The sequence below is a fragment of the Heterocephalus glaber genome, unplaced genomic scaffold, assembly GCF_053883595.1.
Source record: "Heterocephalus glaber isolate CG9 unplaced genomic scaffold, H.glaber_assembly_v1.0 deba00001481, whole genome shotgun sequence".
Taxonomy (NCBI): Eukaryota; Metazoa; Chordata; class Mammalia; order Rodentia; family Bathyergidae; genus Heterocephalus; species Heterocephalus glaber.
Window position 1 is genome coordinate 44,895,104 of NW_028258317.1, and position 21,348 is coordinate 44,916,451.

Here is a 21,348-nt window from a genome sequence, read left to right on the forward strand (position 1 = left end):
GAGCCTGGGCCACCAGTTCAATGCTGTACCCCAAGCAATGTGGAAGACTGCTGCCCTTTTGCTCTGAGTCCATGGCAGGGAACTTGCTCATAAAAGGGAATCTGCACCTGTTGCGGGCTGAACTGATTGAATCCTAGAAACAGCTGGAAGCCTTATCTAATTTTAGGAGATCAGAAGTCTGATTCATTGTGTGAAACTCAAGTGTTTGTGTACCTTTAAAGCAAACTGTAGGTGAATATTTGAAGAAGTAAATGCCTTCTTGAGACCTTCCAAGTCAGAATGTTTAGATTAGCTCTTTTCAGTAAGATGCTCTTTGAAGAGCATTAGTGCCTTGGAAAAGAATCAAACTCATATGTCCTTTTTAGTTCACCTATTCAGTTCAGTTGAGCAATTTGACCATCAGGTGATTCTTGTTCCACCACTCTCCTGTTGGAAGCAGGCTCCTGATAAGTAATTTGGAACTTGAGTGTTAACTTTAAACCTAGCAGCTTCTGTGTGATTTGGGGCTGGTTCCATCTTGTCGGTCTGAAGTGACTCAGAGAAAATACTGCACAGTCAGGAGCTCCCCTTTGCTTTGACACAAGCTTGCTTGGAATTGTGAGTGGGGTGGAGGGAGGGTGACAGAGGATGTGTTTGCAAGACTTGAATGTTTTATTCTGAGGTTCACACTTACCATGGCTAATGAATGCTGTCCATGTGAGAGAGTGAATTTGTCAATGTAAACTTCAATAGTATTTTCGTTTAATGATGTAGCAGTATTATCCAAATTTGGTTTCATGTGAGTGCTATGTTCTAATGTGGTCAAAGATTTGGTCCAAGTATTTGCCATGTATGGAGATAGCTGTAAGAAGAGCAGGTTACAGTAGTTTTAAATGCTCTCCTTGATGCCTGAAAAGATTGTGAAAGTTGTAAGCAGCGGAGGCACTTGGGTTTCTTCTTAAGCATAACCAAATAAAGGTGCTTTTTATTTATTAATTCATTTAGTCCTCATAACAACCATATGTGGCAAGTACCATTATTATCTCTTATTCTTTTTTTTTGGAGGTGGAATCTCCCTGTTGCTCAGGTGGGTTTTGAACTCATGGACACAAGTTACCTCCTCCCTCTCCACCACCCCACGCCCTACCTTCCAAGTAGCTGGGAATGAATACAGGCAGTGCCAGGTTATTAGATCCTTTTAAATAAGGCACACACGCAAGGTCCCGAGTTCCATCCTCAGTACCAAAAAAAAAGAAAACACAAGGCACACAGAGGGTGCGGTGCTGCACGCTATAGTCCCAGCGCTTTGAAGGCTAGGGCGGTAGGATCCCTTCGAGTTCAAGGCCAGCCTGAACTGCATGGTGAGACCCTGTCACAAGAAAACATACACACACACACACACACACACACACACACACAGTGACCTTTTGGTGGAGACAAAATGCAAACAGGCAGCCCGCTTCACTGCCTGTGCTCCAGCCACTACCCTCCACTGTCTTCATGGTACCCTGTGGAAAGTAGAACACTCCTGTATGGACTTTTTATTTTTTATTTTTTTTGAGTAGAATCTCACTATGAATCTCACTATGTATCACTATGTATTGGGCATTTTAAACTTTTGATCTTCCTGATTCAGCCTCCCAAGTGCTGGAATTACAGACAAGCATTGCCACTGTCAGGACTAAGGGAGTACAGTTTGCAGGAGTGCACACATCCAGGCTTGGATTCACTTGGATAGGCCAGTGTGCAATGGCAGTGAGATAGCTTTCCAAGGACACAGGGGAGGGAGCTCCTGGCCTGAACCTGGTACTGAGACTGGGTACTGATGGATGTGGGGAGTGAGGCTCTGCTTGACACGCCCAGAAGAGGCTGCTGCAGGCAGAGGGACTGGATGTCCAGGATAGGGCAGCCTCACAATGGCAGCAGGTGAGGTGGTTCCGTTGGTCTGGAAGGATGGCCTCCCTTAGATACTTCAGAAAGTACCTTGAAAAAAGACCTCGATATCAGTCAGCTGGCCTCTCAGTGAATCATTAGTCCATAAACAAGCACAGCCACTCAGTCCAAGACAGGATCAGTTTAAACCGGGCGTGGTGGTGCGCACTTTAATCCCGGCACTCTGCAAGCTTGAGGCAGGAGGACAGAAAGTTTGCATTCAGTCTGGGCAATTTAGTGAAGTTAGTGAGACCCTGTCTCAAAAATAAGAAAAGGGCTGGGGATGCAACTCAGCAGCGTGATGGCCCAGGGTTCAATCTCCGGTGTCCCAAAGTAAAAAAATAAAACCAAGGAAAAAGCAGTTTAACCCAGTTCAGGTAAATTTTCCTTTCCCATCCACAGCCCCCTAAAAAAAGCCTAGAAGGATCTGTATCCATGGAAACATTGATTTCTCTGGTGCCATTATGGGTGATTTCAGCTTTCTTTTCATTATATCCTCTGGATTTTCTGCAATACTGTCTTAATTTTTTAATTAATACAAACCGAAAAAGTACTTTATGAACCAAGCCAGACACTTGAGCTATGATCCCCGTGCTGTGTAGTTTTTTCTGAGGTCATCCCACAGTAGCCAGGCTGAACTAGACTGAACTGACTTTAAGAGCCGGAGGAATTAAAGTTTACACAAGATTGCACACTGCTTTTCATGGGCACATTTTGGAAGAGAGGGAGAAGCTAATCTCTAAGGTTCAAACTGTTCAACTGGAGATGAACAGCTGAGGTGCCAAATGAGAATTCTGATGGACTTGTGGGAATGGAGAGTTCTACGACTGATCGTTTATAGTGGGTTTTTTGTGTTTTTCTTTGGGTTTTTTTTGGTACTGGGGATGGAACTTGGTACCTTGCACTTTCGAGGCAGGCATCGGAACCACTGAGCTAAATCCCCAGCTATAGTGGTTTTTGATAAATGGTTAATGGAGGACCATGAGCAGAGGGAGGGGTGTTGTGTAACGTGGCAGCAGGTGGTAACTCTGTCATCCTATCCAGTTCCGCACTTCCTAACTGAACCCAGGGCAGCTGTTTCCCTTCAGGTCCTCAGGCTACGACACCCCCCACCCTCCATCCTGTCTCCCTTCATTCCCACTGACAAGAATTATTTCATTTTTAAAACTAGAAGAGAGTTTTACTAAAGAACTGTGGATAAAAAGACTAACCAAATGAGACAAGCCAAAGCTATGTATTCTGACCTTCCTGTAGCAAGAGTCAGACTTTAATTTTGGCTGAGAGGAAAGTTTTGGAGTGGAAAGAAGGAAGGCTTCAGGTATGCTCTGGTTGGAAGCTGCTGGCTGCGGAGGCTATAGGATGGCCACCTAGAAGTGGAGAATCTGGCTGGATGTGGTGGTTCACTCCAACAATTCCAGTACTCTGGGGCAGGAGGATTGCAGGTTTGAGTCCAGCCTGGAAAACTGCAGCTTAGCAAGACCTTGTATCAAAATTTAAAAAAATTTTAAAGGGCTGGGGCTGTAACTCAATGTAAAGACTCTAGGTTCATTCCCAAGTATTGCTTAAAAAAATGGGTTTACTGTAATTTGTCTGGGGTATGTATTTGGCTTTGTCTCATTTATCTAAAATCCAAAATGGGATATAAATAAGGGAAGCTCGGAGAGCAGACTGCCTCCTGGGTTGTTTATTGTAGATACGAGTGTTAGTTTCCTGGACAGACTATGGGTGAGAGTTCTATTTTTAAATATGTCCTGGCCATTGTCCATTTATATTTTCAGTCCCTCACAACAGAATCTATTCTTGTCCTTACATACTTTTATAATTATTATTATTTTGTTTTTTTGAGACAGGGTCTCACTTATGTAGTCCAGGCTTTTCTTGAACTATAGAACCCAGGCTGGCCTCAGACTTGAGCTGTGGCAAACCTCCTGCTTCCGCCTCCCAGTGCTTCGATTACAGGTGTGTCCCACAATGCCTGGCTGACTCTCTACTATTGTGAGGCACAAGGGAATATCAAGTGAATGTTTAAATTAAAAAGAAAAAATGTACTGCAGTAAAAGTTACATTGCCAAGAACAGTGGGATAAGTGTGTTCAAAGCAAGGGGGAGTATTTTGAGGGAGATTAATGACAGTGTCTTTTAATATAATAATTGTTTGGACTGGGGATTTAGCTCAGTGGTTTCACCGCCTGCTGCGCAAGTGCAAGGACCCGAGTTCGATCCCCGGTACCAAAAAAAAAAAAACCAAAAACAACAAAAAACAAAAACAAAATATAATAATTGTTTAACATATACAGTCACTGTATTCTTTGATAATCCCTCATTGATAATCTTTGGTGGCAATTTCTGTCAAATAAAAACTGTGTGTCCTCATCTACTTTTTCTACTAGTTCTAGCACTGTTCAATTTCTGGCTGTCCCCCAAAGTCAAATGACCAGAAAAAGTAAACATTTTGAATCGATTCAGGACTTTGAGGCAACCAGGACAGCTCAACTAAAGACACTCATGAGAGTGTTCCAGAACTGCTTCAGAAAGTGGCCAGAATGGTAGGATAAGTCTGTTCAAAATGAGGGGGAATATCTTAAGGGGAATTAATGGCAGTGGGTCTTTTACTGTAATAATTTATAAAATTTTTAAGCGGTCACTGTAGTTTTTTATCATTTTTTATCATATTTTATACATCTGAATGAGCAAGGTCACTATCGTCAAGGAGTTTCTATCTTGCCTTAAGTTAAATCTGAAGGTTAAAAAGTTCCAAATAGGGCTGGGGATTTAGCTCGGTGGTTCCACTGCCTTCCTCGCAAATGCAAGGTCCTGAGTTCAATTCCTGGTACCAAAAAAAAAAAAAAAGTTCCAAATACCATGGGAACTATGGGTAAAATGTGATGAGTGACATGGAGAAATGATGTGAAATTGGATTAAAAAACGGATTTTTGAAACAGTACTTGAAATTAACTTTTGTTAGAAGCAAAACCAAAATTTTTGCACTGAACTTTGTTTTTTGTATGTATGCCTAAATATGCTGTAAGAGAAGGAAAAATGTGTGTGGTGGTACATGCCTATAATCCCAAGACTCGGGAGGCTGAGACAGGAGGATCACCGTGAATTCAAGGCCAGCCTGGGTTACATAGTTCAAGGCCAGTCTGAACTAATACCAAGACCTTGTCTAAAAAACAAAACAAAACAAAATCAAAACATTTGGGAGTGGTGGCATACACCTGTAATCCTAGCACTCAGGAAGCTGAGGCAGGAGGATGGCTGTGAGTTTGAGGCCAGTCTGGGCCACACAAGACCCTGTGTCAAAAAACCAAAAATACAAAAATATCAAAAAAAAAAAAAAGGGGGGGGGGAATAAACCCCAAAGCAGCTCATTTGCTAAGGAAAAAGATGGTGAAGTGCAACATGCAAGGTGTAATTAGAAAAGTACTTGTTGCGCTACCATATTTGCTGGAGTCATGTGTGGAAATTAAGAAAGTGTGAACATACAGAAGTGGAGTGGTGAAAATACTTTTGTTTGTTTTTTTTTTGGTACTGGGGATCGAACTTGGGACCTTGTGCTTGCGAGGCAGGTGGTGGTACCACTGGGCTAAATCCCCAGCTGAAAATTCTTTAAAAGAAACAAATCCTAAGATATAATAATTTCTCCCTTTTAAAAATTAAAATGTCCAGTCAGAAGCCTCAGTCTTTATAGTATAATTTTTAGCATTGCAATATTTTGGGTTTTTAAAATTTTTTACATATAAAGGCATAAAACATGCTAACCTATGGTGCTGAGAGACTAAATAGGTCATGCTATTGAGACAAAGGAAATAGAATGTAAAATTTTTGTCCCCCTGTCTTCATCTCATCAAAGGGTCATGCATCAAAGATATTTTCTGTTGAAAATATTTTGTGTAACATTACTTAACATTTTAAAAAATTAACTCATGGAAAAGCCACTGTATAGATTGTCCTTTTGCCAGATGAGAAATTATTACACAATTCGGTGGTTTAGAACAATAGTGTGTACTGTGCTCACAGTTTCTGTGGGCCAGGGGTTCAAGAGCAGCTGGTGGGTCTGGCTGGGACTCTCCTGAGGTTACAGTCACAGCGGGTGGACCCTGCGCTGGCTCGGGGACCTATTTCCAAGCCAGCCACTCATATCTGGCCCCATGGTTGTGGCCGGGGTCAGTGGGAGGTCCTACTTCTCCGCACATGGATTTCTAAAAGCTGCATGTGTATCCTCACGGAATGGCAGCTAGAGTCCAAGCCAGGCAAAAGCTGTCCTTTTTATGACCCAGCCTTAGAAGTCCCATAGCATCACTTGCACCATATTCTCTTCTTTAGAGTCAGTCACTAAGCCTGGCCTGCGTTCAAGGGAAGGGAAGTTCATTTTCAACTTTGGAAGGGAGGTGTGTACAGTAAACTCCCGAGAAGTCTCAGTTTAGAGTTCGAGGCACGGATTTTTCCTTAGAACCTGACTAATAGTTTGCAGAAACTCCTGCAGTTTCTCAGAAATCACAGATAACCTCCACAGTTGTTTTTTTGGGGGGGAGATTTGTAAGTGGCCAGCCCAAGAGTGTTATTCAGTTCCCCTTGCTGCTGATTGGCTGCTGCTCTGTAACCCACCTCAGGTAGATGCGGCAGCATTCCCGAAACATAGCAGGTTGCTGTACTGTGTAGCTATCTCGAGTGTTCTCAGTTTTGTTCTTCTTAAAGCCCTAAGATCCCTAAGATGCCCCCACTGCACCTTTTTTTTTTTTTTCTTTTTTTCTTTTTGTACCAGGGATCCTTGTGCTTGTGAGGCAGGCAGCAGAACCACTGAGCTAAATCCCTGGCGCTGCACAGCACTTTCTAAGGCTTTATGAATACTGTACTTTATTAAATTAAATAACTATGGGAGACATAGCATATCTAGAATTTAAACTATAAAAATATGCATTTATAGGCATTTTTCTGACCATATCTGAAATTCTCACGGCTTTTCACAATTCATGGGTGCTCTAGGAACATAACCCCTGTGAATTTTGGGGGTCCACTGTAAACAAATTTACAGATAGAATTTTTTTAGAGCTGTTTCAGGTTTATAGCAGAATGGAGCAGAATGTACAGAGAATTCTCATACCTGCTGGCCCCACACGGGCACATCTGTCCCCGTTATTAACATCTCCCTCCAGAGTGGCAGTGTGTTTGCAGGTGATGGACCTGTATTACGACATCATCGTCACAGTTTACATAAGGGTTCAGTGTTGCTGTTGTATATTCCGGGGGTTTGGAGAACTGTAATGATCTGTACCCATCGCTGTGCTGTCCAGAATAGTTTCACTGCCTGCAGATATTTATGAAACTACATGTGGCCAGATGGGTACACACTCCCTATCCTTGTGTTTTGTTTTGTTTTGATTTTAGAGACAGTCTCAGTATGTAGCCCAGGCTAGACTCAAACTTGCTACTAAGCTCAGGCTGGCCCTGAATTACAGTCCTTCTGCTTCAGCCTCCCCAGTGCTAGGATTATAGTTGTGTGCCATCATGTGGGACATTCCTTATCTTAAATTATAATGAATTTCATATAATTGCTAACAATATTCAGACCTATCAGGATGAAATCAGTTAGGCTGCAGTGTAAATCTAGTGTTATCCTTGAGGACTGTTAGGGTGCATAGCACCATTTGCCCATACGTGACATGCCCCAGACTATTCAGCATTTTGGTTTATGAACTGATGTTGCCAATTTGTTAAGCTGCTGTTAGCAAATTTTCTGCCATAGCTTTCTCTGCTTCATTCAACACATATCGAGAGGCTTCTGTGGAAGATACTGTTTTAGGTACTGGCCATACAAGAGTCTGGGGTCAGAGATCATAAAGAGGGGGGGTCCCTGATTATAGAGTACACCTGACCAGGAGATAAACACAGCATCATTCTATGGTTCTGCAGGTGGAATGGGTGCTCTGGCTGAGGTTATGGCATCAGCAGTCATGGGACTGGAAATATGTGGTGATTGGAGGGATGGTGAGTGGATTATTAAGTTAAAGAAGAGCATGGAAAACAAGGTCTGATACCACAGTTTCGAGGGCTCAGAAGCATAAGGGGCCCCTCCCCTCCGAGTAACAGGAAGACTAAAAATTATTATAGAAGGGAGATGAGATGCATACTGTGTTTGTAGAGTGCCCCAGGTCAGACTAGGGGAAACCAGCTGGGAGACTACTTGTGAGTTCACATGTACAATGTTAAATGTGCCCCAGCAAGACACCAGGACAGTGTTAAATACACAAGACATGGTTTGAAGGCTGGAGTGGGTGAAAGCAGAGGAACCTTCAGACTAATGCAGTTCTGACCCCAGGAAAGGAGAGAGGGAGGGTGGCATACAGCAGTAGTGGCGAACCTATCCCATGTGTGCCGAAGCTGGGCTGTTTGTTATCATTGAAAGGTCTAAGAGGTTTGCCATCCCCAGTATAGAGTCCTGTACTGCAGCAAGACCTAAGCAAGTTTCAGTGGGGCATCTCCTGTCTCACAGGCTGCCTCTGTACCAGTTTTCCTGGGCTGCCCGGGTGGAGGGTGGGGTGGGGTGGTCTTGGCGCAGATATGGTGGCTGATCCAGAGGGGTTACGGATGTGGATGTCACTTTCTAGGCTGGGTGTTTTGTAGTGCTGGGGATGTCATTAACCAGGCACAAGGGAGAAGTGGAGGGTCCCTGGGGAAGGAGGAACAGAGTCCTATTTATTTAGTGAGATTTTTGATTGATCATATGACTTCTTTTAATCTATTAATAAATGATCTTTTCCTTAAACAAGATATTTGTTGTTTGAATTAGATTCTTAGAACATACTTTTCCCTTCTTATTCTTTCTCTGCAGGCCATGAAATGTTCCCACCAGGAAGCAAGGAGGAGAAATAAATACTCTGATTCTCATTTCAAAGTAACCATTTGGCCTGATAACATAGATGATCTGGCATTCCAGATAAATATTATGAAATGTAACGTTTCTCTGTTTTCTTAAACTTTCATAGGTTAAATGAAAAGAGGCTATGGAGGCCTCCAAGAATTCAAGTCCAAGAGGCAAAACAACAGACCCCGTGTTCTCTTCCCCACTTCCCTGCCGTGGCTGCTGTTGTGTTGATTCTACAGCTGGTGGGATCCTGAAACCGTGTGCCTTTTACGTGAGCAGGATGAGCTGCAGGGGCCTCCTACTCCTACACAGACGAGGCCCACGGAGCCCTCAAAGGGACAGCAGGATGAGCTTCAGCTCCTTTGGGTAGGGGTGCCCTAAGGAGCCCCTACCCTGAGGGGATGAAGGACTCAGCTTATTAGTTGGCTGAGCAAGAGGATGGGGAAGAGCGGGCAGGACTAGGCCAGGGGGAGCCAGAGCTCCAGGGCAGTTCTGTGTGGTTCTGCTGGCCTGGCCAGTCCTCGTGCGTGTTGCCCTCCACCAGTCTGTGGATTTTTCAGTGTAAAGTTTCCATTCTGTTCTGTGCAGAGCATGCTGTGTGGTTTGGCTTTCTGGCACAAAAATATTCTATGATTGAACAGACTTTGGTTACAAAACCCTCTTCTGCCCAGGGAGGAAATTTGACAACAGCAAGGTCTGTTCTGGGTAGGCTGAGTTAAGCAAAGTGGCTACAAGGAAAGGAAAGCAGTGTTGGAAAGGCTGGTGAGATCAAGGAAAGCTTAAACGTTAGGATGGAATTTGTACCCCAATTCTGGCTTCTGTTCAGAAAAATCAGAAAAATCTTCCATATACCAACATGTCTGTTTATCCTGAGCCATACCTGGACCCCACGCCAGTTTTCCTGCACAGCTTTGAAGCTAAGTATTTGCATGTTGGCAAGAAGAATCTGCCAAGGCTGTCTTGGGCCCCAGCTTTCCCCCTTAGCCTCTGGCAGAGAAAGTCTTTTCTCAGACTGGTGAAAGTGTGTGAACAGATTTAAATGTGAATGTTTTAGTTGTCAGTGCTGAGGATTTCCCTAGAGACCTTTGCCTGGTACCCTGGCAGGCGCACAGAGGGTAGGCGCAGGAGAGAGGTGCTGAGCCTGGCCAGCTGCCACTGCAGAAGGGCTGCTCGCTGGGCTGAAGGACCCTGCACTTACTCATTTTCTGGGAAGTGTTGTGTTCTAGGCATAACACCCTCATTTAATTTTTGAATAAATAATATAGATACATGTCTCAAACTCAAAAGCACAAAAAGATGTATAGTGGAAAGGAAGACTCCCTAACCTCAGTGTTTTTGTGAATCATCTCAGATATTCTTTGTTTATTATAAGCGTGCAAATATATATTTTAAAATGTAAATTATAGCATAATATATGCACCATGTAGAACCTTAGGGGTGACTTATTTAGATTTTAAAAGAAGCAAAAGCAAAGTGTGGATAAATTTTTCCATATAACTAAAGAAAAAAATGTAGGGCTGTGTTTGAGATAATGGGTTAAGGTTGGGGAAGAGTGTGTGTGTGTGTGTGTGTGTGTACGTACATATACGTGTATATACTTAATCTTTTCTTTCTTTTTATTGAAACAAGGTCTCCCTATGTAGTTCAGGCTGGCCTTAAACTCACTATGTAGCCCAGGCTGGCCTACCATGAATAATGATCCTCTCCCCTCAGCCTCCCCTAGTGCTGGAATTGTAGGAATATACTACTACGCCCGGCTGTGCCATGTATCATGACTCATGGCCTGCCCCATCCATTTCAATGACATTTTTCTAGTTTCTGTGAAAATTCATGTATATGGGAGATTAAAACCTAGTCATAGCAATGAATCAAGTATTTAACAGCTAACCTGACTTATTCCTATTAGAAAGTGTTTATTTGATGTACTGGTTCATGCAAAGGTCTTGGTAATTTAAGCACAAATGCCAAGGGAATTGATGCTAGAAAGACTCTCATGCAGAATTACATAGGAGGAAGGAATCGGTCTGAATTCTGAGAAGCAGAAACGGTGTTGAGTCTTTACCTGTGGATTATTAGGAAGCAGTGCCAGGTGGCCACTCACCTCTATTCTTGGTACATTAGGACCAGGGCATGCACAATGCTATGCTCTGAGGCAGAATAACTACCAAGGTCAGAAGCATGTGTGTGTTCTGCAAGAAAAGAATTTACTGCTTGGGTTTCTGAAGGATTGTTTGAGTTCCTTCATCCTGGGAGTTCACGGATCTGTGTGGGTAGTGCAGGGTAGGCAGGCATCTGAAAAATGACAGTTTGTCTCCAGATGGCTCTTCATGCACGCTCGCTTTCTCATTATGTCTCTTCCTCCCTGGCTAGTTCCATTGTAGTTTCCATTCAAGTAGATAGTTACAGGAATTAGGCCTATTTGTGTCAAGGTGGAGGAAAAGTATGAGGACTCTGGATCTTGGTGAGGTTGGCTCTGAGGGACATCTGGTCTTCTTTTCCTCTCTTTTTTGTCCACATGGCTTCATTAGGCTGTGCTGCCCAGGACTTGGATGGCACAGTCACTCTTTATGATGCCCCTCTTTCTAGGAAGAGGGAAAGGGTGCTACTTTGGGATTATGGATCCCACAGTTTTCTCTAGAAAGGGAGAAGAGAAGTGACAGTGGGGGACACTGTCTGCTTAGAATTTGAGGTTTTACTTAGATTTGATCAGTCTGGGTTCTGCTGAGTTCAGCTTTGGGTGGGTTTAGCAAGTCGATCTGTAATTTTGGATTTTCCCTCCTTTTCTTTCCATCCATCAGCGTTTGAGCATCATCTATAATAATAGCTAACTCTGGGTTCCTAAATGCACTGAGCTGGCCCCTGTGCACATTTGGCCAAAGTGAAATTTGAAGAGTAGTCATGAGAAATAGCAACCAGTGAACACACGTTTGGAACAATTCCCTCAATCAGCTGAGTGTTTGGGGCATGCTTTTTCTCATGTGTAGATGAGGAAGCCTCCAGTCTCAGATTTTTATCATAGCAAGGAGCAGCTTAACTTTGTTCATCAAGTCACAGGCTGTCCAGGCTTCTAGCTGGGGACTTTGGTCTTGATGAGCAGTGGATGAGTGAATGGCAAAGGTTTCTTATGCCATTTGGGCTTTAAGAAGCATGACTAAGTACTTACCCTATTTTATTTCTTCTTCTTCTTCTTCTTTTTTTTTTTTTTTGGTGCTAGGGATGGAGCCTATGTCCTCATGCATGCAAAGCAAGTGCCCTATCCCTGGTCTACACCCCACCCAGCCCACTTACCCTACTCTTTTTTTTTTTTTTTTTGGTACTGGGGATTGAACTCGGGTCCTTGTGCTTGCAAGGCAGGCGGCGGAACCACTGAGCTAAATCCCCAGCCCCAACCCTACTCTTGATAACTCAAGTATATCAGATTGGTGTGCAAGGGACAGCTCATTCTACTGACTTTGTTTTCAACAGAAGGTGAAGTTGGGCATAAGGACCAGGCTATGAAGAGATCCAGTCGGGGAAAATTCATGTTAGCCTCAAGGTGGATGGAGGAAGAATCGACAAGTGCTCAAAAGTGTGGCTGGTCCTGTAGGGAATAGAGTATATATATCTTCATAGGATTAGGAATTTCTGCACCTCAACTTTCAGGTCTTGTGGTGTTGTCTGTAACAAATTATTTAGGTCTTATCTGTAATTACAGTAATTACTTTGTTCTTCACTTTTGCTAATTGGCTTTTAAATTTTTCAGTGTTTTATTGAAGCGTGTAAGACTTCAGTGACAACTGTGAGGGATGCTGGCCTGTATTTGGAGACCTTGAACTACAGTGGAGTGTGCCAGCTGGTTCCTGTCTGGTCCGCCTGCCGCCCCTGGTGTTTTTTTTTCCTTACAAAGGCATGGGAGCCACCCAGGGCTGGAGCTCAGGTGGCTCGAGGCTATGGAAGGAGGAGAGGAGGGAATTGGCTCTCTATTGATTGGGGCTTGAATTTAACCCATCCCTGCTGAACAGCTCTGCTGGAAAGTATAAAGGAATGGGTTTTCTTTTTTCTTTGTGTGTGTGTGTGTGTGTGTGTGTGTTTGTGTGTTTGTGTCTGTGTCTGTGTCTGTCTGTGTGTCTGTATGTCTGTGTGTTGCTGGGGATTGAACACAGGGACTCATGCATGCTAGGCAAGTGCTCTGTTACTGAACTACACCCCCAGCCCCCAGAATGGATTTTCTTGTACAAAGAAAATCAGACCCCTCACCATTCTAGTTGAAGGATCTGCGGTCTGCAGAAATACAGCCTCTCCCACAGTAGCATTGGTACTTTTCACACCTGAATGACACACTTAAGATTTTTTAAAGGCCAATTAGCATAAGGAACAAAATAATTAATTGTAAAGACTCAGAAACCGAAAAATGGTCAATCTTGAGACACAGAAGTTTCTAGCTTGGAGAACTCCAAAAGGAAACTCTTAGGAGCAGAGTGGGGAGTACCTGGCTCAACCCCTGACTTCTGGTGGTTGGCTGTCCTTCGGCTCCCTTTGAGATTCCTCTCTTTGAGATTCCCATAATTCACCTGTCACAGACTGGGTTTTTAGGGGAGAAAATTGAAAAGCTTTTGATCACTGAAAGAAATCCTAACAGAAAAAGTCAAGCATGAGAAACAAGGCTTGTTGATCCTGCAGTGTCTCTTCCCTACCTCACCAAGCTGGAAACTCTTACAAACATTTCGGGGGCTTCCACATACCTGGGCTTTCTGCCTGCTTCCAAGTGGCAGGTGCTCTCTGTTCCTGAACGAAGAGAGCTACCATTTGTCCTCTGCAAGACTTTCAATTTAGCCTCTAGCATAGGCTTGAGGGTTTGGGTTTGTGGACCCAACTGACAGGAAATGGAGTGGTGTCCCCCTTCCAGGGATCCTAACCTCTATTTTTCCCTTGGGAGACCTGTCCACCCATCTCTTCTTCCCTAGGAAGGGCCTCCATTGCAGATCCATAATAGGAGCTTTCTTTCCTGTCAGTGGGGATTGGCATACACAGCTGAGGCTGCTACTTGGAAGTAGGACATAAAACCACAGTAAAGAGAGAACTTCTAAAGTTCTACAAACAAAATCAGAATGACGCATTCAAGCACCTCCTCATGGGGGAAGAGCAGTAGATTTCTTTGATTGTTTTTTTGAGACAGATTGTTTTCCTCCTAATTGCAATCTTATCTTTTATATGTGAAATTCTGTCCTCACATAGGTTCATTCTGCTGTGCAGACTTTTGATGGAGTCTTTAATCTCTTGGAAATCTGTTTGTATCTGTTTTATGGATTCCATTTGTTTCCTATGTTGGGATTCCATCATGTTCCTCAGATCCTCTATTTTTTTTATCTGTGTGCTCTCTAGATTTATTAATCATGTCTTGCACCATGAGCAAAATCTTTGCTGTTATCTGAGTAATTATTTCTGATTTCATTTTTCCCAGATCCTCTTTTGTTTCCAGTTCAGAGAGTCCAGGTGGTTGAGTATCAGATTGTTCCATCTCATTTCCCTTTGGGGTTACTGTAGGTGATCCAGAAGTCTGTTTTTGAGACTTGTTTACGTGTCTTCTCATTTCCATGGGAGGGGTTGCTTCTGGTGCCCACGAGGCTCACCTTCTCTACTCTAGGAGCTTGGGATGGCAGCGGGGGAGCTTCCTTCCAGGTTCTGGGACTGGCTCACCTTCTCTGCCCTAGGAGCCTGGGATGGAGAAGGGGAGCTTCCTTCCAGGTGCTGGGACTGGCTGAGCTTCTCTGCCCTAGGAGCCTGGGATGGTGGAGGGGGAGCTTCCTTCCGGGTGCTGGGGAATTTAGTCCAATACTTTTTCTCCAACTAGTGACAGGATCATATGGCTTTTTCCTTTCCTCTGTTTAAATGATGACTTTTGGGGGTGGATCTTCCAATGCTGAACCAATACTGCCATCCCTATAACAAAACCACTTACTACATCCTGCCAGATCTGACTTACAATAGTTTGTTTTGTTAAACAAATTTCTATCTATGTTCATAACGTTTTTCTTCTATTATCTTTATCCAGTTTTAGGATTAGCACAATGTTGAGCTCCTGAAATGAGAGGAGAAGTGTTCCTTCTTTTTTCTGCTTTAATTGTTTGATATAATTTATCAGTTAAAATGTACATGAGCCTGCTGTTGTCATATAGGTAGGTTTTCAAGCTAGGAATATACTTTCTTTAATAGGTGCTATTCAAATTTTATATATCCTCCAAAGTTAGTTTCATTAATTTGTCTTCCAAGGTACTTCTTAGAAGTTGTCAAATTTATTTCAAAAAAGATTTTTGTAATATGCTTTCTATATCCTTTTAAATTTTGTAAAATCTGTGGTCATGTCTCCTAGATATTAATATTGTAATTTGAAAAATGTATAACTGATATTGTGTAACAGGAAGAAAAGATCTAAAAGACCAGGGGAATTGGGAGGGGTAGGGGAAAGGAAAAAAGGGAAAGGAAAAAATATGAAAAGAGGAAAAGAAATGAAAACAAGGTCTTTGCAAATAGGGAAGGGTGAAGGGGGTGAAGGGGGGGCAAGGGAAGGGGAAAAAATAAGAACCAAGATACTCATGTAAAGGTACAAGATTCTAATGATGAATGTAACTGTATTTTATACCAAAAATGTACCAATAAACTTAATGGGAAAAAAAAATTTCCATTTATCCCTTAGGGAAGTATGCAAGTCTGGCCATTGTGATTTTAATCTGGAGGGCTTGCCTTTTCAGATGTGCCTCCAGCCACAGTTTCAATATATTTTCCTTTTTTTTTTGGTTTTTTGAGGTAGGATCTCCCTTTGTAGTTCAGGCTGACCCTGAACTTCCTATATAGCCCAGGCTGGCCTCAAACTCACAGTGATCCTCCTGCCTCAGCCTCCCGAGTGCTGGGATTACAGGCTTGCGCCACCACACCAGCTTTAATGTGTTTTCATCTTTTGCATTATGTCCCTGGAGAGGTTAGCCCTATCTGACTAATTTCTGTGTAACTCAGCTGCCTATAATACCACTGGGCCCCACTGAATCTTAATAAGGTGTATAAAAGCTCATCCTCAAAAGTGCTGGAGGGAGGGGGATTTAGCTCAGTGGTTCTGCTGCCTGTCTGGTAAGCGCAAGGTCCCAAGTTCGATCTCTTGTACCAAAAACAAAAGCAAAAAGTTTCCTCCTCCAAAAAGTGCTGGAGATGAGCCTGAGTGTGCTTTGCCTGACCAGAAGGGCCCGAACAGCGCAGTCTCTCGGGAATGGCTGATCCAACACCCTTATTAGTTTGATAAGGTTGCCATAGCAAAGTACTTTGCTGAGGATGCTTTGGAAATTTATTCTCTCACAGTTCTGTAGGTCCAAAATTAAGGCGTGGTGATGTTGGCTGCATCTTGGAGATCTTTTTTGAGATAAGGTTTCACTATGTAGTTCAGGGTGGCCTAGGACTAGTAGCACACCTGGCTTAGAACTCTGGCAATCCTCTTGCGTCAGCCTCCCCAGTGCTGGGATAACGGGCATGCACCACCACACCCATCTTCCATTATGAAGTTCTGAAGGAGAATCTGCTCCATTCCTCTGTCCTAGCTGCTTCTAGTCATTGCTGCCAGTCCTGGGCTTATAGATAAATCACTGCAGTCTCTGCTTCTGTCAGACTGTGGAGGGCCCTAATTCAGTAGGATCTCAGTTTAATTTGATTGTATCACTGAAGACTCAGTTTCCAAATAAGGTTACAATCATAGTACCAAGGATTTGGGTTTCAATGTATCATGTCTGGGGTGGACACAATTCGATTCTCCACTTTCCGTATCTACCTTTCTCTTGGACCCATTGTGCTGGCCTCTGACCACACCTCCCCATGTCCAGGGTCTCCCTCTGCACCCTTCCCACATCATTAATTGAGTGATCTTTCTGTAATTCAGAATCATATTATTCTCCTGTTTGAAAATGTTCCATGAAGATGACTTCCAAATGGTAAACTTTTGATTTGACAGACAAATCTTTTCATTTGAGGAGCTGGACCTGATAGAGGGGAATAGATGAAACTCCCAAACCTGCTAGATATCCAAAACGCAAGGTTTCTAAAATTAAAGAATGAATTCTAGGAACAACAGGTTAAGAATAGGAAAAATTAAAAAAAAAAAGAATAGGAAAAATTTAGTGAAGGATGGCTTCTAAGAGAAACAGAAGGGGGATGGGAAAATGGGTTGCCTGCCTACCCAACTTCTCAAGGAAAGGTGTTTTATGGGACAAAGCCATGAGGTGAGGTGGGTTCAAGGTGGGACAAAACTATAGTCAACTAGTAAGATTACAAGTACGGGAAAAATTGGTCCAGTGAGAAATCACAAGGTGGACAAAACTATGATCAACCAATAAGATTACAGCAAGTATAGTCCCTTAGGTAATATTGATTAAATGGGGATCCAATAGAGAAGCAAGTCATGGAGCAAGCATACAAGCAATGAGCAAGATTTTTGGTAAGGGGTGGGTCAGGGATCTTTCTTGGAAGATTTTGGTCCCCCACCCAGGTGATTGATACCTATTTAGAATATCAATCACTGCTATTTATCCTACATGGGTGTGGTAGTTTGCTCTCCTTTTACAGTGCTGGCCTTCAGTGAATGTGTCTTGATTGTCCTCCGCACTGGCTTGATTGTCCTCCCATTGGCTTCTCCAGGGCTGTCCCTGTCTAAATGTCTACACGATACCTAATTAACTTACCTATTTACAATAGACCCTTTGTCCCAAGGGCATAATGTGGAGCTGGGACATGTCCCTCCTGCACAAGATCTTAATTGAAGGTCTCTGGCCATGCTTGCCAAGCCCTGTTAATTAATCTCCACTCCTACTGGGCTTCTGAATCATTCTGCCCCAAGATTATTTGAGGGTGATTGGATAGCCTGCATGATTGTTTCTACCCATGCTGACCTTGCCTTTCTCCTCAGAAGCTGGTTTATTGTGTTTTCATTTATTTCTTAACTTTTACCGGAAGACAAACGAGACTTCCTTGAAGACATTGAGGCCATTGAATTTTATCTTTTCTTAAAACTGATACTTATATAACTGTCTTCTCCTTGCTTATTCCTGTGAAAGTATGTGAAGTGGGAGTGGGTATGTGTACCATATGAGGCTGGGGTGGAGGATGACAGTATTTTCTCGGGGGAGAAAGAAGTATGAATGAGGGCAATATTTAGGATTCAGTTGGGTTAAAACTGTAGAAAGCATCTTCCTAGCCAGTTTGCTGACTTAGATTTTTTCCCCCCAGTACTAGGGATTGAACAAGGCATGCTGGCCAAGAGCTCTACCACTGAGCGACATCCCCAGTCCTTCTTATTTTGTATTTGAGATGGGACCTAGGTTGCCCAGATGGGCCTCAAACTTTTGACAATCCTGCTTCCCACGTAGCTAAGGTTACAAGGCCGACTTAGATTTTGCTGTGCCTAGATTTTTCTCTGAAATAGCAACAATAAAATCAATTTCAAGGGTTAAGTGGTGGAATCCCAGACATTTTTCTTAAGCAGTTGAATTTTAGTAGCATTTCTGTCTTTATGCAGAGGAATGGAGAAAACCCTGTAATGCTATTTATATCTAAAAGTACCCTTCAGTGGAAGTGCTATACCTGCAGCAGTAAAGTGTGGAAGTTGGAGTTAAAGAAACTGGATTAGTAATCCTTTCATTTTAGTCCATTTGGCCTCAGACAACTGAGCCCCTTCAAACCTCAGTTTCCCAGGCTGCACAAAAAGCTTTTGGTATAGTTCCTGCCAGAATTTGTGCTCAGTAAATGTTGGGTGCTATTTCTTCCTTCCTTTCTTTGCTACTATTTTATTGTTTTTATATAAATGATCCAAAAGTTCTGTCCCCCCCAGGACTTTGCAATTTTTACTTAAGTCCCTTAATGGGAATGCTGATAAAAGTACATTTTTCATTATAGCTGATAACTTGTTGAGTAACAGGCTTTTCATAAGTACCCCTTTTGGTGACACAAAGAGAAAATGTAAAAAAAAAAAGAAAGAAAATGTCCAATCCAGTAGAGAAATTTTAGGAAAAAAATATAGGTTTTTTGTTTTGTTTTTTTTCTGGTAGGGGGTATCAAACTCAGGACCTTGTTCTTGCAAGGCAGGCATGGTACCACTGAGCTAAACCTCTGGCCCAGTTTTTTTTTTTTTTTAAATAGACCAACCTTGCTGCTTCCAGATAGTATAAAGCAATTTTAAAGGGAAACATATTTTACTGAGAAGACAGAATTTTTATTTAAAGTAAATATAACAAGTGAAAATAGAACAACAGACCCGGAAAGAGGCAACAGTTCTCATTCTAGTGTCAAAACAGCAGGAAAACAAAGGGCTAAAAAAAAGAGTCAGTTTGCCTGGCCGGTGCGGTGGCACACACCAGTAATCCCAGAACTCAAGAGGCTGAGACAGGAGGATTGCTACAAGTTTGAGGCCAGCCTGGGGTACATGGTGAGACAAAAATTACATGGAGCCAACCTTGAAGAGAAATTAAGTGCTCTTCGGGGATTTTTTTTTTCCTGATTTCCACATATAACAGTGTTGATTGGATGGATGAGTACATTTTTCATATACTATTACTGTTTTCCTCTTACAAATATTAAAACAAAATGAAGGTTTTCAGCTGTAATTAGAGTTCCCTTCTGAGAGATTTTCTTTGTGACATTTCTCTCTTTCTCACAAACAGGTGAAAATGAAATCCTTGAGACTCTGCACGACATTTCCAGCAAGAACCAGGTCTGGAGGTCGTACATCGGAATGGGCTACTACAACTGCTCTGTGCCACAGCCCATCCTGCGGAACTTGCTGGAGAACTCGGGATGGTAATGTGTCTCCGGTGATGCCCAGGAAGGTCACATCGGCACGATGCTTCCCCCACCACCTCCCGTGGTGTCTCAGACCCCACACTCTGGCCCTGGCCCTGGCCCTGGCCCTGCCGCTGTCTCTGTTCTCTAGGAACCTTCCCAGTGTTTCTGGTTTGGAAATTTCTTGCTCAAGTGTTGAGGCACTAGAAGCTTCTTTCCAGTTTATTCCCCTAGTCTAGTACTCTATTTCCTGAATGCTGGCTATCTCTCTCCAGTTTCATTTTGGTGCTATCTGTGAGCAGGATGTCGGACCTATAGGTGGGTAGGTTCAGGCTTCATTTCTCTTTGGGGACCCCGAGACTTAAGGCCGGAGCCTCAGCCCATTGGGTTCTGACAGGATTTTAAGGTGATAGATAATTATGTCTCTCTGCTCTCTCCGTATATTTGGGGTCACACACCCCCTGAAAGTGGAGAGACATAGTGTCAGATAAATGGTGATCGTACCAGCATCAGCTCTGTTGCAAGCACCTTCTTAGGAAAGGCAGTGCGTGTGTGCAGTGGACAGGCTTTGCTCAGAAGGTAAGAGAAGGGCTGCAGCTGGTTATGTGAGGCTGCTTGTTCCAGTCTTGCCTTACTGGTCAAGTGAGTCATCTCTGCTCCTCCAGGGTGAATGCACGTGTCCTTCCAGATGTGTCAGTGTTTCTTGTGCCCTCTGGCTCGCACTGACTGACACTATTGAAAGCATTTGAGGAAAAATTCCTTGGCCACTTCCATGCTAATTAGTTGTTTCCCATTTTCCTGGTGGTTTATGTCATAAAGAACCAAATAGAGTGCTGGGTGTGGTGGTACATGCCTGTAATCCCAGCACTTGGAAGGCCAGACAGGAGGATTACCCTGAGTTCAATGTAGTGAATTCAAGGCCAGTCTGAATTACATAGTGAGACCCTGTTTTAAAAACCAAAGCAAAAGAAAGAAAACAAACACCTTGGACATCCCTTAACATCTCCAGCCATCACCCCACAGTGACTGTTGGGAAATCATGTCTAATTATGAAGGAGGAAGTAGTGGGCCTTTCTTTCCATTTTAAATGTCACAATATTTGAATTGACCTTATTCAAATGATGCCTTATTCTTAAAGGGAAGAAGACTTATTTGTGTGTGTGTTTCATGGATTGGTTTTTCTTTTCTTTTTGGGTTTTTCTCACTATGTAGCTTGGTCTGGCCTCAAACACACAGCGATCCTCCTGCCTCAGCCTCTTGAGTGCTGGGATCACAGACATGTGCCACCACACCCACTGTTATTTGAGGATATGTATACTCATTTCCAGAGGAAGAGGTGGTGATGATTCTAGTGATTTCTTTTTAAAATAGTTTGCATGACTTGCATTTATAATGGACCGGTGTGATATGATGACAGAGGGAATGGCTACTCTGCAGCCCAGAGGTCCTGAGAGCGAGGTTGGGAATTATGGGTCACAGTGCCATGTGTAAGAGTGGACCTCAGCAAGAGGAGGGCTGTTTTCCTAAGTGGCAGATCATGGAATTACCTTAGCAGGAGCCTTTGAAATGCCAAGTGCACCACCCGAATCCGTGAATCTTAGAGTTCTGATCAATACTTCTCATCTTTTGTTTGCTTTTCTGTAAGTGCAGATGTCGTCCTGGGGAGTGAGTCTCTGCTTTGTCCCAGATGCAGTTGTTCCGGTCTCCTGTAGGAGCTGGGTCTGTCAGTGCTAGTGGGTCTCACCGCCTTCCTGTGCACAATGTTCCATCTCAGTATATTCTATG

At 43.2% G+C, this 21,348-nt stretch overlaps 1 protein-coding gene across 5 annotated transcripts in view; it reads left to right on the top strand.

The window, feature by feature from the left end:
- Gldc (glycine decarboxylase) overlaps positions 1-21,348 on the top strand; it is a 203,077-nt gene that overhangs the window by 96,039 nt on the left and 85,690 nt on the right. For 4 of the 5 annotated variants that reach the window (XR_015439925.1, XM_087183468.1, XM_004838263.3 and 1 more), the window contains one exon: positions 19,446-19,581. Coding sequence is in view for 3 of the 5 variants with exons in the window: in XM_087183468.1 (XP_087039594.1) it covers positions 19,446-19,581 (136 nt within the window). In the remaining 2 variants the exon portion in view is untranslated. Of the gene's footprint in view, positions 1-8,896; positions 9,142-19,445; positions 19,582-21,348 lie in introns of those variants that run through there. The other variant, XM_004838266.4, reaches the window with a different exon arrangement.